Genomic DNA, 15492 nt, shown 5'->3' on the forward strand with positions numbered 1-15492 from the left:
ACCTGCACCACAACCTGCACCACAGCCTGCACCACAACCTGCACTACATCCTGCACCACAACCTGAGCCACAATCTGCACCACAACCTGAGCCACAACCTGCACAACAACCTGCACAACAACCTGCACCACAACCTGCACCACAACCAGAACCACAACCAGCACCACAACCTGCACCACAAACTGCACCACAACCTGCACCACAACCAGCACCACAACCAACACTAAAACCTGCACTACAACCTGCACAACAACCTGCACTACATCCTGCACCACAACCTGCACCACAACCTGCACAACAACCAGCACAACAACCAGCACCACAACCTGCACCACAACTTCGACCACAACCTCGACCACAACCTGCACCACAACCTCAGCCACAATCAGCAGCACAACCTCGACCACAACCTGCACCAAAACCTCGACCACAACCTGCGCCCCAACCTGAACCACAACCTCGACCACAACCTGCACCACAACCTGCGCCACAACCAGTGCCACAAACCAGCCAAACAACCTGCACTACAACCTGCACAACAACCTTCACCACAACCTGCACCAAAACGTGCATCACAACCAGCGCCACAACCTGCACCACAACCTGAGCCAAAACCTGCACCACAACCTGCACCACAACCTGCACCACAGCCTGCACCACAACCTGCACCACAACCTGCACCACAACCTGAGCCACAACCTGCACCACAACCTGAGCCACAACCTGCACATCAACCTGCACAACAACCTGCACCACAACCTGCACACAACCTGCATCACCACCAGCACCACAACCGGCACCACAGTCTGAGCTACAACTTGCACAAACCCTGCACCACAACCTGCACCACAATCTGCACCACAACCTCGACCGTAACCTGCACCACAACCTTCACCACAACCTGCACATCAACCTTCACCACAACCTGCATTACAACCTGCACCACAACCTGCGCTACAACCTAGACCACAACCTGCACAATAACATGCACCACAACCTGCACCACAACCTGAGCCACAACCTGCACCACAACCTGCACCACAACCTGCATTACAACCTGCACAACAACCTGAACACGAACCTGCATTACACCCGGCACCACAACCTGCACCACAACCTCGACCACAACCTGCACAACAACCTTCACCACAACCTGCTCCACAACCTTCAACACAACCAGCACCACGACCTGCACCACAGCCTGCACCAAAACCTGCACCACAACCTGCACCACAACCTGCACCATAACTTGAGCTACAACCTGCACCACAACCTGAGCCACAACCTGCACAACAACCTGCACAACAACCTGCACCACAACGTGCACCACATTCTGCATCACCACCACCACCACAACCTGCACCACAACCTGAGCCACAACCTGCACCACAACCTGAGCCACAACCTGCACAACAACCTGCACAACAACCTGCACCACAACGTGCACCACATTCTGCATCAACATAAGCTCCACAACCTGCACCACAACCTGAGCTACAACTTGCACAACAACTTGCACAACAACCTGCACCACAACCTGCACCACAACCTCGACCACAACCTGCACAACAACCTGCACCACAACCTGCACCACAACCTTCACCACAACCTGCACCACAACCTGCACCACAACGTGCACCACAACCTGCACCACAACCTGCACCACAACCTGCATCACCACCTGCACTACAACCTGCACTACAACCTGCACCACAACCAGCACCACAACCACCACCACAACCACCACCACAACTTGCACAACAGCCTGCACCACAACCTGCACCACAACCTGCACCACAACCTGCTCAACAACCAGCACCACAACCAGCACCACAACCTGCACCACAACGTGCACCACAACCTGCACCACAACCTGCACCACAACCTGCACCACCACCTGCACTACAACCTGCACTACAACCTGCACCACAATCTGCACTACAACCTGCACCACAACCAGCACCACAACCACCACCACAACCACCACCACAACTTGCACTACAACCTGCACAACAACCTGCACCACAACCTGCACCACAACCTGCACCACAACCTGCACAACAACCAGCACCACAACCAGCACTACAACCTGCACCACAACCTGCACCACAACTTCGACCACAACCTGCCCATCAACCTTCACCACAACCTGCACCACAACCTGCACCACAACCTGCGCTACAACCTACACCACAACCTGCACAATAACCTGCACCACAACCTGCACCACAACCAGCACCACAACCTGCACCACAACCTGAGCCACAACCTGCCCCACAACCTGCACCACAACCTGCACCACAACCTGCACCACAACCTGCACAACAACCTAAACACGAACCTGCATTACACCTGGCACCACAACCTGCACCACAACCTCGACCACAACCTGCACAACAACCTTCACCACAACCTGCACCACAACCTGCACCACAACCTGCACTACAACCTGCACCACAACCTGCACCACAACTTCGACCACAACCTGCACATCAACCTTCACCACAACCTGCACCACAACCTGCACCACAACCTGCGCTACAACCTAGACCACAACCTGCACAATAACCTGCACCACAACCTGCACCACAACTAGCACCACAACCTGCACCACAACCTGAGCCACAACCTGCACCACAACCTGCACCACAACCTGCACCACAACCTGCACCACAACCTGCACCACAACCTGCACAACAACCTGAACACGAACCTGCATTACACCCGGCACCACAACCTGCACCACAACCTCGACCACAACCTGCACAACAACCTTCACCACAACCTGCACCACAACCTGCATCACAACTAGCACCACAACCTGCACCACAACCTGAGCCAAACCTGCACCACAACATGCACCACAACCAGCACCACAACCAGCTCCACAACCTTCAACACAACCAGCACCACGACCTGCACCACAGCCTGCACCAAAACCTGCACCACAACCTGCACCACAACCTGCACCATAACTTGAGCCACAACCTGCACCACAACCTGAGCCCAACCTGCACAACAACCTGCACAACAACCTGCACCACAACGTGCACCACATTCTGCATCACCACCACCACAACCTGCACCACAACCTGAGCCACAACCTGCACCACAACCTGAGCCACAACCTGCACAACAACCTGCACAACAACCTGCACCACAACGTGCACCACATTCTGCATCAACATAAGCTCCACAACCTGCACCACAACCTGAGCTACAACTTGCACAACAACTTGCACAACAACCTGCACCACAACCTGCACCACAACCTCGACCACAACCTGCACAACAACCTGCACCACAACCTGCACTACAACCTTCACCACAACCTGCACCACAACCTGCACCACAACGTGCACCACAACCTGCACCACAACCTGCACCACAACCTGCATCACCACCTGCACTACAACCTGCACTACAACCTGCACCACAACCAGCACCACAACACCACCACAACCACCACCACAACTTGCACAACAGCCTGCACCACAACCTGCACCACAACCTGCACCACAACCTGCTCAACAACCAGCACCACAACCAGCACCACAACCTGCACCACAACGTGCACCACAACCTGCACCACAACCTGCACCACAACCTGCACACCACCTGCACTACAACCTGCACTACAACCTGCACCACAATCTGCACTACAACCTGCACCACAACCAGCACCACAACCACCACCACAACCACCACCACAACTTGCACTACAACCTGCACAACAACCTGCACCACAACCTGCACCACAACCTGCACCACAACCTGCACAACAACCAGCACCACAACCAGCACTACAACCTGCACCACAACCTGCACCACAACTTCGACCACAACCTGCCCATCAACCTTCACCACAACCTGCACCACAACCTGCACCACAACCTGCGCTACAACCTACACCACAACCTGCACAATAACCTGCACCACAACCTGCACCACAACCAGCACCACAACCTGCACCACAACCTGAGCCACAACCTGCCCCACAACCTGCACCACAACCTGCACCACAACCTGCACCACAACCTGCACAACAACCTAAACACGAACCTGCATTACACCTGGCACCACAACCTGCACCACAACCTCGACCACAACCTGCACAACAACCTTCACCACAACCTGCACCACAACCTGCACCACAACCTGCACTACAACCTGCACCACAACCTGCACCACAACTTCGACCACAACCTGCACATCAACCTTCACCACAACCTGCACCACAACCTGCACCACAACCTGCGCTACAACCTAGACCACAACCTGCACAATAACCTGCACCACAACCTGCACCACAACTAGCACCACAACCTGCACCACAACCTGAGCCACAACCTGCACCACAACCTGCACCACAACCTGCACCACAACCTGCACCACAACCTGCACCACAACCTGCACAACAACCTGAACACGAACCTGCATTACACCCGGCACCACAACCTGCACCACAACCTCGACCACAACCTGCACCACAACCTGCACCACAACCTGCATCACAACTAGCACCACAACCTGCACCACAACCTGAGCCAAAACCTGCACCACAACAAGCACCACAACCAGCACCACAACCAGCTCCACAACCTTCACCACAACCAGCACCACGACCTGCACCACAGCCTGCACCACAACCTGCACCACAACCTGCACCACAACTTGAGCCACAACCTGCACCACAACCTGAGCCACAACCTGCACAACAACCTGCACAACAACCTGCACCACAACGTGCACCACATTCTGCATCACCACCAGCACCACAACCTGCACCACAACCTGAGCCACAACCTGCACCACAACCTGAGCCACAACCTGCGCAACAACCTGCACCACAACCTGAGCCACAACCTGCTCCACAACCTGAGCCACAACCTGCACAACAACCTGCACCACAACGTGCACCACATTCTGCATCAACATCAGCACCACAACCTGCACCACAACCTGAGCTACAACTTGCACAACAACTTGCACAACAACCTGCACCACAACCTGCACCGCAACCTCGACCACAACCTGCACAACAACCTGCACCACAACCTGCACCACAACCTTCACCACAACCTGCACCACAACCTGCACCACAACGTGCACACAACCTGCACCACAACCTGCACCACAACCTGCACCACAACCTGCATCACCACCTGCAATACAACCTGCACTACAACCTGCACCACAACCTGCACTACAACCTGCACCACAACCAGCACCACAACCACCACCACAACTACCACCACAACTTGCACTACAACCTGCAAAACCACCTGCACCACAACCTGCACCACAACCAGCACCACAACCTGCACAACAACCAGCACCACAACCAGCACAACAACCTGCACCACAACCTGCACCACAACGTGCACCACAACCTGCATCACAACCTGCACCACAACCTGCACCACAACCTGCACCACCACCTGCACTACAACCTGCACTACAACCTGTTCCACAACTTGCACTACAACAAGCACCACAACCAGCACCACAACCACCACCACAACCACCACCACAACTTGCACTACAACCTGCACAACAACCTGCCCCACAACCTGCACCACAACCTGCACCACAACCTGCACCACAACCTGCACCACAACCAGCACCACAACCTGCAGCACAACCTGAGCCACAACCTGCACAACAACCTGCACCACAACGTGCACCACATTCTGCATCACCATCAGCACCACGACCTGCACCACAACCTCCCCCACAACCTGCACAACAACCTGCACAACAACCTGCACCACAACCTGCACCACAACCTCGACCACAACCTTTACAACAACCTGCACCACAACCTGCACCACAACCTTCACTACAACGTGCACCACAACCTGCACCACAACGTGCACCACAACCTGCACACAACCTGCACCACAACCACCACCACAACCACCACCACAACTTGCACTACAACCTGCACCACAACCAGCACCACAACCACTACCACAACCACCACCACAACTTGCACAACAACCTGCACCACAACCTGCACCACAACCAGCACCACAACTAGCACAACAACCAGCACCACAACCAGCACCAACCTGCTCAACAACCTGCACCACAACGTGCATCACAACCAGAAACACAATCAGCACCACAACCTGCACCACAACCTGCACCACAACTAGCACCACAACCTGCACCACAACCAGCACTACAACCAGCACCACAACCTGCACCACAACCTGAGCCACAACCTGCACCACAACCTGCACTACAACCTGCACCACAACCTGCACCACAACCTGCACCACAACCTGCACAACAACCTTCATCACAACCTGCACCACAACCAACACCACAACCTGCACTATAACCTGCACAACAACTTGCACCACAACCTGCACTACAACCTGCACCACAACCTGCACCACAGCCTGCACCACCACCTGCACCACAACCTGCACCACAACCTGAGCCACAACCTGCACTACAACCAGAACCACAACCAGCACCACAACCTGCACCACAACCTGCACCATAACCTGCACACAACCTGCACCACAACCTGCACCCTAACCAGCACCACAACCAGCACCACAACCAGCACCACAACATGCACAACAACATGCACCACAACCTGCACCAAAACTAGCACCCCAATCAGCACCACAACCTGCACCACAACTAACACAACAACCAGCACCACAACCAGTATCAAAACCTGCACAACAACCTGCACAACAACCTGCACCACAACCAGCACCACAATCAGCACCACAACCTGCACCACAACCTGCACCACAACCTGCACCACAACCTGCACCACAACCTGCACCACAACCAGCACCACAACCTGCACCACAACCTGCACCACAACCAGCCCCTCAACCTGCAGCACAACAGCACCACAACCTGCACAACAACCTTCACCACAACCTGCACCACAACCTGCACCACAACTAGCACAACAACCAGCACCACAATCAGCATCACAACCTGCACCACAACCTGCACCAACTCTGGCACCACAACCAGCACCATAACCTGCACCATAACCTGCACCACAACCTGCACAACAACCTGCACCACAACCAGCACCACAATCAGCACCACAACTTGCACCACAACCTGCACCACAACCAGCACCACAAGCAGCACCACAACCAGCACCACAACCTGCACAACAACCTGCACCACAACCTGCACCCAAACCAGCACCACAATCAGCACCACAACCTGCACAACAACCTGCACCACAACTAGCACAACAACCAGCACCACAACCAGCACCACAACCTGCACAACAACCTGCACCACAACCAGCACGACAATCAGCACCACAACCTGCACCACAACCTGCACAACAACCTGCATCACAACTAGCACAACAACCTGCACCACAATCAGCACCACAACCTGCACAACAACCTGCACAACAACTGGCAATACAACCAGCACCACAACCAGAACCACAACCTGCACCACAACCTGCACCACAACCTGCACCACAACCAGCACCACAACCAACACCACAACCTGCACTACAACCTGCACAACAACCTGCACCACAACCTGCAGCACAACCTGCACACAACCTGCAGCACAACCTGCACCACAACCTGCACCACAACCAGCACCACAACCTGCACCACAACCTGCACCACAACTTCGACCACAACCTGCACCACAACCTCGACCACAACCTGCACCACAACCTCGGCCACAACCTGCACCACAACCTCGACCACAACCTGCACCACAACCTCGACCACTACCTGCGCCACAACCAGCGCCACTACCAGCCCCACAACCTGCACCACAACCTGCACAACAACCTTCACCACAACCTCGACCACAACCTGCACCACAACCTCGACCACAACCTGCACCACAGCCTCGACCACAACCTGCTACACAACCAGCGCCACTACCAGCCCCACAACCTGCACCACAACCTGCACAACAACCTTCACCACAACCTGCATTACAACCTGCATCACAACCAGCACCACAACCTGCACCGCAACCTGAGCCAAAACCTGCACCACAACCTGCACCACAACCTGCACCACAGCCTGCACCACAACCTGCACTACATCCTGCACCACAACCTGAGCCACAATCTGCACCACAACCTGAGCCACAACCTGCACAACAACCTGCACAACAACCTGCACCACAACCTGCACCACAACCAGAACCACAACCAGCACCACAACCTGCACCACAAACTGCACCACAACCTGCACCACAACCAGCACCACAACCAACACTAAAACCTGCACTACAACCTGCACAACAACCTGCACTACAACCTGCACCACAACCTGCACCACAACCTGCACAACAACCAGCACAACAACCAGCACCACAACCTGCACCACAACTTCGACCACAACCTCGACCACAACCTGCACCACAACCTCAGCCACAATCAGCAGCACAACCTCGACCACAACCTGCACCAAAACCTCGACCACAACCTGCGCCCCAACCTGAACCACAACCTCGACCACAACCTGCACCACAACCTGCGCCACAACCAGTGCCACAACCAGCCAAACAACCTGCACTACAACTGCACAACAACCTTCACCACAACCTGCACCAAAACGTGCATCACAACCAGCGCCACAACCTGCACCACAACCTGAGCCAAAACCTGCGCCACAACCTGCACCACAACCTGCACCACAGACTGCACCACAACCTGCACCACAACCTGCACCACAACCTGAGCCACAACCTGCACCACAACCTGAGCCACAACCTGCACATCAACCTGCACAACAACCTGCACCACAACCTGCACCACAACCTGCATCACCACCAGCACCACAACCGGCACCACAGTCTGAGCTACAACTTGCACAAACCCTGCACCACAACCTGCACCACAATCTGCACCACAACCTCGACCGTAACCTGCACCACAACCTTCACCACAACCTGCACATCAACCTTCACCACAACCTGCATTACAACCTGCACCACAACCTGCGCTACAACCTAGACCACAACCTGCACAATAACATGCACCACAACCTGCACCACAACCTGAGCCACAACCTGCACCACAACCTGCACCACAACCTGCATTACAACCTGCACAACAACCTGAACACGAACCTGCATTACACCCGGCACCACAACCTGCACCACAACCTCGACCACAACCTGCACAACAACCTTCACCACAACCTGCACCACAACCTGCATCACAACTAGCACCACAACCTGCACCACAACCTGAGCCAAAACCTGCACCACAACATGCACCACAACCAGCACCACAACCAGCTCCACAACCTTCAACACAACCAGCACCACGACCTGCACCACAGCCTGCACCAAAACCTGCACCACAACCTGCACCACAACCTACACCATAACTTGAGCTACAACCTGCACCACAACCTGAGCCACAACCTGCACAACAACCTGCACAACAACCTGCACCACAACGTGCACCACATTCTGCATCACCACCACACCACCACAACCTGCACCACAACCTGAGCCACAACCTGCACCACAACCTGAGCCACAACCTGCACAACAACCTGCACAACAACCTGCACCACAACGTGCACCACATTCTGCATCAACATAAGCTCCACAACCTGCACCACAACCTGAGCTACACTTGCACAACAACTTGCACAACAACCTGCACCACAACCTGCACCACAACCTCGACCACAACCTGCACAACAACCTGCACCACAACCTGCACCACAACCTTCACCACAACCTGCACCACAACCTGCACCACAACGTGCACCACAACCTGCACCACAACCTGCACCACAACCTGCATCACCACCTGCACTACAACCTGCACTACAACCTGCACCACAACCAGCACCAACAACCACCACCACAACCACCACCACAACTTGCACAACAGCCTGCACCACAACCTGCACCACAACCTGCACCACAACCTGCTCAACAACCAACACCACAACCAGCACCACAACCTGCACCACAACGTGCACCACAACCTGCACCACAACCTGCACCACAACCTGCACCACAACCTGCACCACAACCTGCACTACAACCTGCACCACAATCTGCACTACAACCTGCACCACAACCAGCACCACAACCACCACCACAACCACCACCACAACTTGCACTACAACCTGCACAACAACCTGCACCACAACCTGCACCACAACCTGCACCACAACCTGCACAACAACCAGCACCACAACCAGCACTACAACCTGCACCACAACCTGCACCACAACTTCGACCACAACCTGCCCATCAACCTTCACCACAACCTGCACCACAACCTGCGCTACAACCTACACCACAACCTGCACAATAACCTGCACCACAACCTGCACCACAACCAGCACCACAACCTGCACCACAACCTGAGCCACAACCTGCCCCACAACCTGCACCACAACCTGCACCACAACCTGCACCACAACCTGCACAACAACCTAAACACGAACCTGCATTACACCTGGCACCACAACCTGCACCACAACCTCGACCACAACCTGCACAACAACCTTCACCACAACCTGCACCACAACCTGCACCACAACCTGCACTACAACCTGCACCACAACCTGCACCACAACTTCGACCACAACCTGCACATCAACCTTCACCACAACCTGCACCACAACCTGCACCACAACCTGCGCTACAACCTAGACCACAACCTGCACAATAACCTGCACCACAACCTGCACCACAACTAGCACCACAACCTGCACCACAACCTGAGCCACAACCTGCACCACAACCTGCACCACAACCTGCACCACAACCTGCACCACAACCTGCACCACAACCTGCACAACAACCTGAACACGAACCTGCATTACACCGGCACCACAACCTGCACCACAACCTCGACCACAACCTGCACAACAACCTTCACCACAACCTGCACCACAACCTGCATCACAACTAGCACCACAACCTGCACCACAACCTGAGCCAAAACCTGCACCACAACATGCACCACAACCAGCACCACAACCAGCTCCACAACCTTCAACACAACCAGCACCACGACCTGCACCACAGCCTGCACCAAAACCTGCACCACAACCTGCACCACAACCTGCACCATAACTTGAGCCACAACCTGCACCACAACCTGAGCCACAACCTGCACAACAACCTGCACAACAACCTGCACCACAACGTGCACCACATTCTGCATCACCACCACCACCACAACCTGCACCACAACCTGAGCCACAACCTGCACCACAACCTGAGCCACAACCTGCACAACAACCTGCACAACAACCTGCACCACAACGTGCACCACATTCTGCATCAACATAAGCTCCACAACCTGCACCACAACCTGAGCTACAACTTGCACAACAACTTGCACAACAACCTGCACCACAACCTGCACCACAACCTCGACCACAACCTGCACAACAACCTGCACCACAACCTGCACCACAACCTTCACCACAACCTGCACCGCAACCTGCACCACAACGTGCACCACAACCTGCACCAAACCTGCACCACAACCTGCATCACCACCTGCACTACAACCTGCACTACAACCTGCACCACAACCAGCACCACAACCACCACCACAACCACCACCACAACTTGCACAACAGCCTGCACCACAACCTGCACCACAACCTGCACCACAACCTGCTCAACAACCAGCACCACAACCAGCACCACAACCTGCACCACAACGTGCACCACAACCTGCACCACAACCTGCACCACAACCTGCACCACCACCTGCACTACAACCTGCACTACAACCTGCACCACAATCTGCACTACAACCTGCACCACAACCAGCACCACAACCACCACCACAACCCACCACAACTTGCACTACAACCTGCACAACAACCTGCACCACAACCTGCACCACAACCTGCACCACAACCTGCACAACAACCAGCACCACAACCAGCACTACAACCTGCACCACAACCTGCACCACAACTTCGACCAAACCTGCCCATCAACCTTCACCACAACCTGCACCACAACCTGCACCACAACCTGCGCTACAACCTACACCACAACCTGCACAATAACCTGCACCACAACCTGCACCACAACCAGCACCACAACCTGCACCACAACCTGAGCCACAACCTGCCCCACAACCTGCACCACAACCTGCACCACAACCTGCACACAACCTGCACAACAACCTAACACGAACCTGCATTACACCTGGCACCACAACCTGCACCACAACCTCGACCACAACCTGCACAACAACCTTCACCACAACCTGCACCACAACCTGCACCACAACCTGCACTACAACCTGCACCACAACCTGCACCACAACTTCGACCACAACCTGCACATCAACCTTCACCACAACCTGCACCACAACCTGCACCACAACCTGCGCTACAACCTAGACCACAACCTGCACAATACCTGCACCACAACCTGCACCACAACTAGCACCACAACCTGCACCACAACCTGAGCCACAACCTGCACCACAACCTGCACCACAACCTGCACCACAACCTGCACCACAACCTGCACCACAACCTGCACAACAACCTGAACACGAACCTGCATTACACCCGGCACCACAACCTGCACCACAACCTCGACCACAACCTGCACCACAACCTGCACCACAACCTGCATCACAACTAGCACCACAACCTGCACCACAACCTGAGCCAAAACCTGCACCACAACAAGCACCACAACCAGCACCACAACCAGCTCCACAACCTTCACCACAACCAGCACCACGACCTGCACCACAGCCTGCACCACAACCTGCACCACAACCTGCACCACAACTTGAGCCACAACCTGCACCACAACCTGAGCCACAACCTGCACAACAACCTGCACAACAACCTGCACCACAACGTGCACCACATTCTGCATCACCACCAGCACCACAACCTGCACCACAACCTGAGCCACAACCTGCACCACAACCTGAGCCACAACCTGCGCAACAACCTGCACCACAACCTGAGCCACAACCTGCTCCACAACCTGAGCCACAACCTGCACAACAACCTGCACCACAACGTGCACCACATTCTGCATCAACATCAGCACCACAACCTGCACCACAACCTGAGCTACAACTTGCACAACAACTTGCACAACAACCTGCACCACAACCTGCACCGCAACCTCGACCACAACCTGCACAACAACCTGCACCACAACCTCACCACAACCTTCACCACAACCTGCACCACAACCTGCACCACAACGTGCACAAACCTGCACCACAACCTGCACCACAACCTGCACCACAACCTGCATCACCACCTGCAATACAACCTGCACTACAACCTGCACCACAACCTGCACTACAACCTGCACCACAACCAGCACCACAACCACCACCACAACTACCACCACAACTTGCACTACAACCTGCAAAACCACCTGCACCACAACCTGCACCACAACCAGCACCACAACCTGCACAACAACCAGCACCACAACCAGCACAACAACCTGCACCACAACCTGCACCACAACGTGCACCACAACCTGCATCACAACCTGCACAACCTGCACCACACCTGCACCACCACCTGCACTACAACCTGCACTACAACCTGTTCCACAACTTGCACTACAACAAGCACCACAACCAGCACCACAACCACCACCACAACCACCACCACAACTTGCACTACAACCTGCACAACAACCTGCCCCACAACCTGCACCACACCTGCACCACAACCTGCACCACAACCTGCACCACAACCAGCACCACAACCTGCAGCACAACCTGAGCCACAACCTGCACAACAACCTGCACCACAACGTGCACCACATTCTGCATCACCATCAGCACCACGACCTGCACCACAACCTCCCCCACAACCTGCACAACAACCTGCACAACAACCTGCACCACAACCTGCACCACAACCTCGACCACAACCTTTACAACAACCTGCACCACAACCTGCACCACAACCTTCACTACAACGTGCACCACAACCTGCACCACAACGTGCACCACAACCTGCACACAACCTGCACCACAACCACCACCACAACCACCACCACAACTTGCACTACAACCTGCACCACAACCAGCACCACAACCACTACCACAACCACCACCACAACTTGCACAACAACCTGCACCACAACCTGCACCACAACCAGCACCACAACTAGCACAACAACCAGCACCACAACCAGCACCACAACCTGCTCAACAACCTGCACCACAACGTGCATCACAACCAGAAACACAATCAGCACCACAACCTGCACCACACCTGCACCACAACTAGCACCACAACCTGCACCACAACCAGCACTAAACCAGCACCACAACCTGCACCACAACCTGAGCCACAACCTGCACCACAACCTGCACTACAACCTGCACCACAACCTGCACCACAACCTGCACCACAACCTGCACAACAACCTGAACACGAACCTGCATTACACCCGGCACCCACAACCTGCACCACAACCTCGACCACAACCTGCACCACAACCTGCACCACAACCTGCATCACAACTAGCACCACAACCTGCACCACAACCTGAGCGAAAACCTGCACCCAACAAGCACAACAACCAGCACCACAACCAGCTCCACAACCTTCATCACAACCTGCACCACGACCTGCACCACAGCCTGCACCACAACCTGCACCACAACCTGCACCACAACTTGAGCCACAACCTGCACCACAACCTGAGCCACAACCTGCACAACAACCTGCACAACAACCTGCACCACAACGTGCACCACATTCTGCATCACCACCAGCACCACAACACCACCACAACCTGAGCCACAACCTGCACCACAACCTGAGCCACAACCTGCGCAACAACCTGCACCACAACCTGAGCCACAACCTGCACCACAACCTGAGCCACAACCTGCACAACAACCTGCACCACAACGTGCACCACATTCTGCATCAACATCAGCACCACACCTGCACCACAACCTGAGCTACAACTTGCACAACAACTTGCACAAAACCTGCACAACATCCTGCACCGCAACCTCGACCACAACCTGCACAACAACCTGCACCACAACCTGCACCACAACCTTCACCACAACCTGCACCACAACCTGCACCAAACCTGCACCACAACCTGCACACAACCTGCACCACTACCTGCATCACCACCTGCAATACAACCTGCACTACAACCTGCACCACAACCTGCACTACAACCTGCACCACAACCAGCACCACAACCACCTCCACAACTACCACCACAACTTGCACTACAACCTGCACAACAACCTGCACCACAACCTGCACCACAACCTGCACAACAACCAGCACCACAACCAGCACCACAACCTGCACCACAACCTGCACCACAACCTGCACCACAACCTGCACCACAACCTGCACCACAACCTGCACCACAACCTGCACAACCACCTGCACTACAACCTGCACTACAACCTGCACCACAACTTGCACTACAACCTGCACCACAACCAGCACCACAACCACCACCACAACCACCACCACAACT

At 55.0% G+C, this 15492-nt stretch overlaps 1 protein-coding gene across 1 annotated transcript in view; it reads right to left on the minus strand.

Moving 5' to 3' along the window:
* Window positions 1-326: 326 nt before the first annotated feature.
* Window positions 327-15492, minus strand: part of LOC138361849 (uncharacterized) — a gene marked incomplete at its 3' end in the record, with an annotated part of 64864 nt that continues 49698 nt past the window's right edge. Inside the window, exons 6-11 of the mRNA XM_069320934.1 lie at window positions 11231-11422; window positions 8352-8507; window positions 3105-3296; window positions 1394-1585; window positions 1010-1225; window positions 327-482 (exon numbers count right to left, since the gene is read on the minus strand). Of these exons, the coding sequence (XP_069177035.1) occupies window positions 327-482; window positions 1010-1225; window positions 1394-1585; window positions 3105-3296; window positions 8352-8507; window positions 11231-11422 (1104 nt within the window). The remainder of the gene's footprint in view (window positions 483-1009; window positions 1226-1393; window positions 1586-3104; window positions 3297-8351; window positions 8508-11230; window positions 11423-15492) is intronic.

This window comes from Procambarus clarkii, unplaced genomic scaffold (genome assembly GCF_040958095.1).
Source record: "Procambarus clarkii isolate CNS0578487 unplaced genomic scaffold, FALCON_Pclarkii_2.0 HiC_scaffold_892, whole genome shotgun sequence".
NCBI classification, from domain to species: domain Eukaryota; kingdom Metazoa; phylum Arthropoda; class Malacostraca; order Decapoda; family Cambaridae; genus Procambarus; species Procambarus clarkii.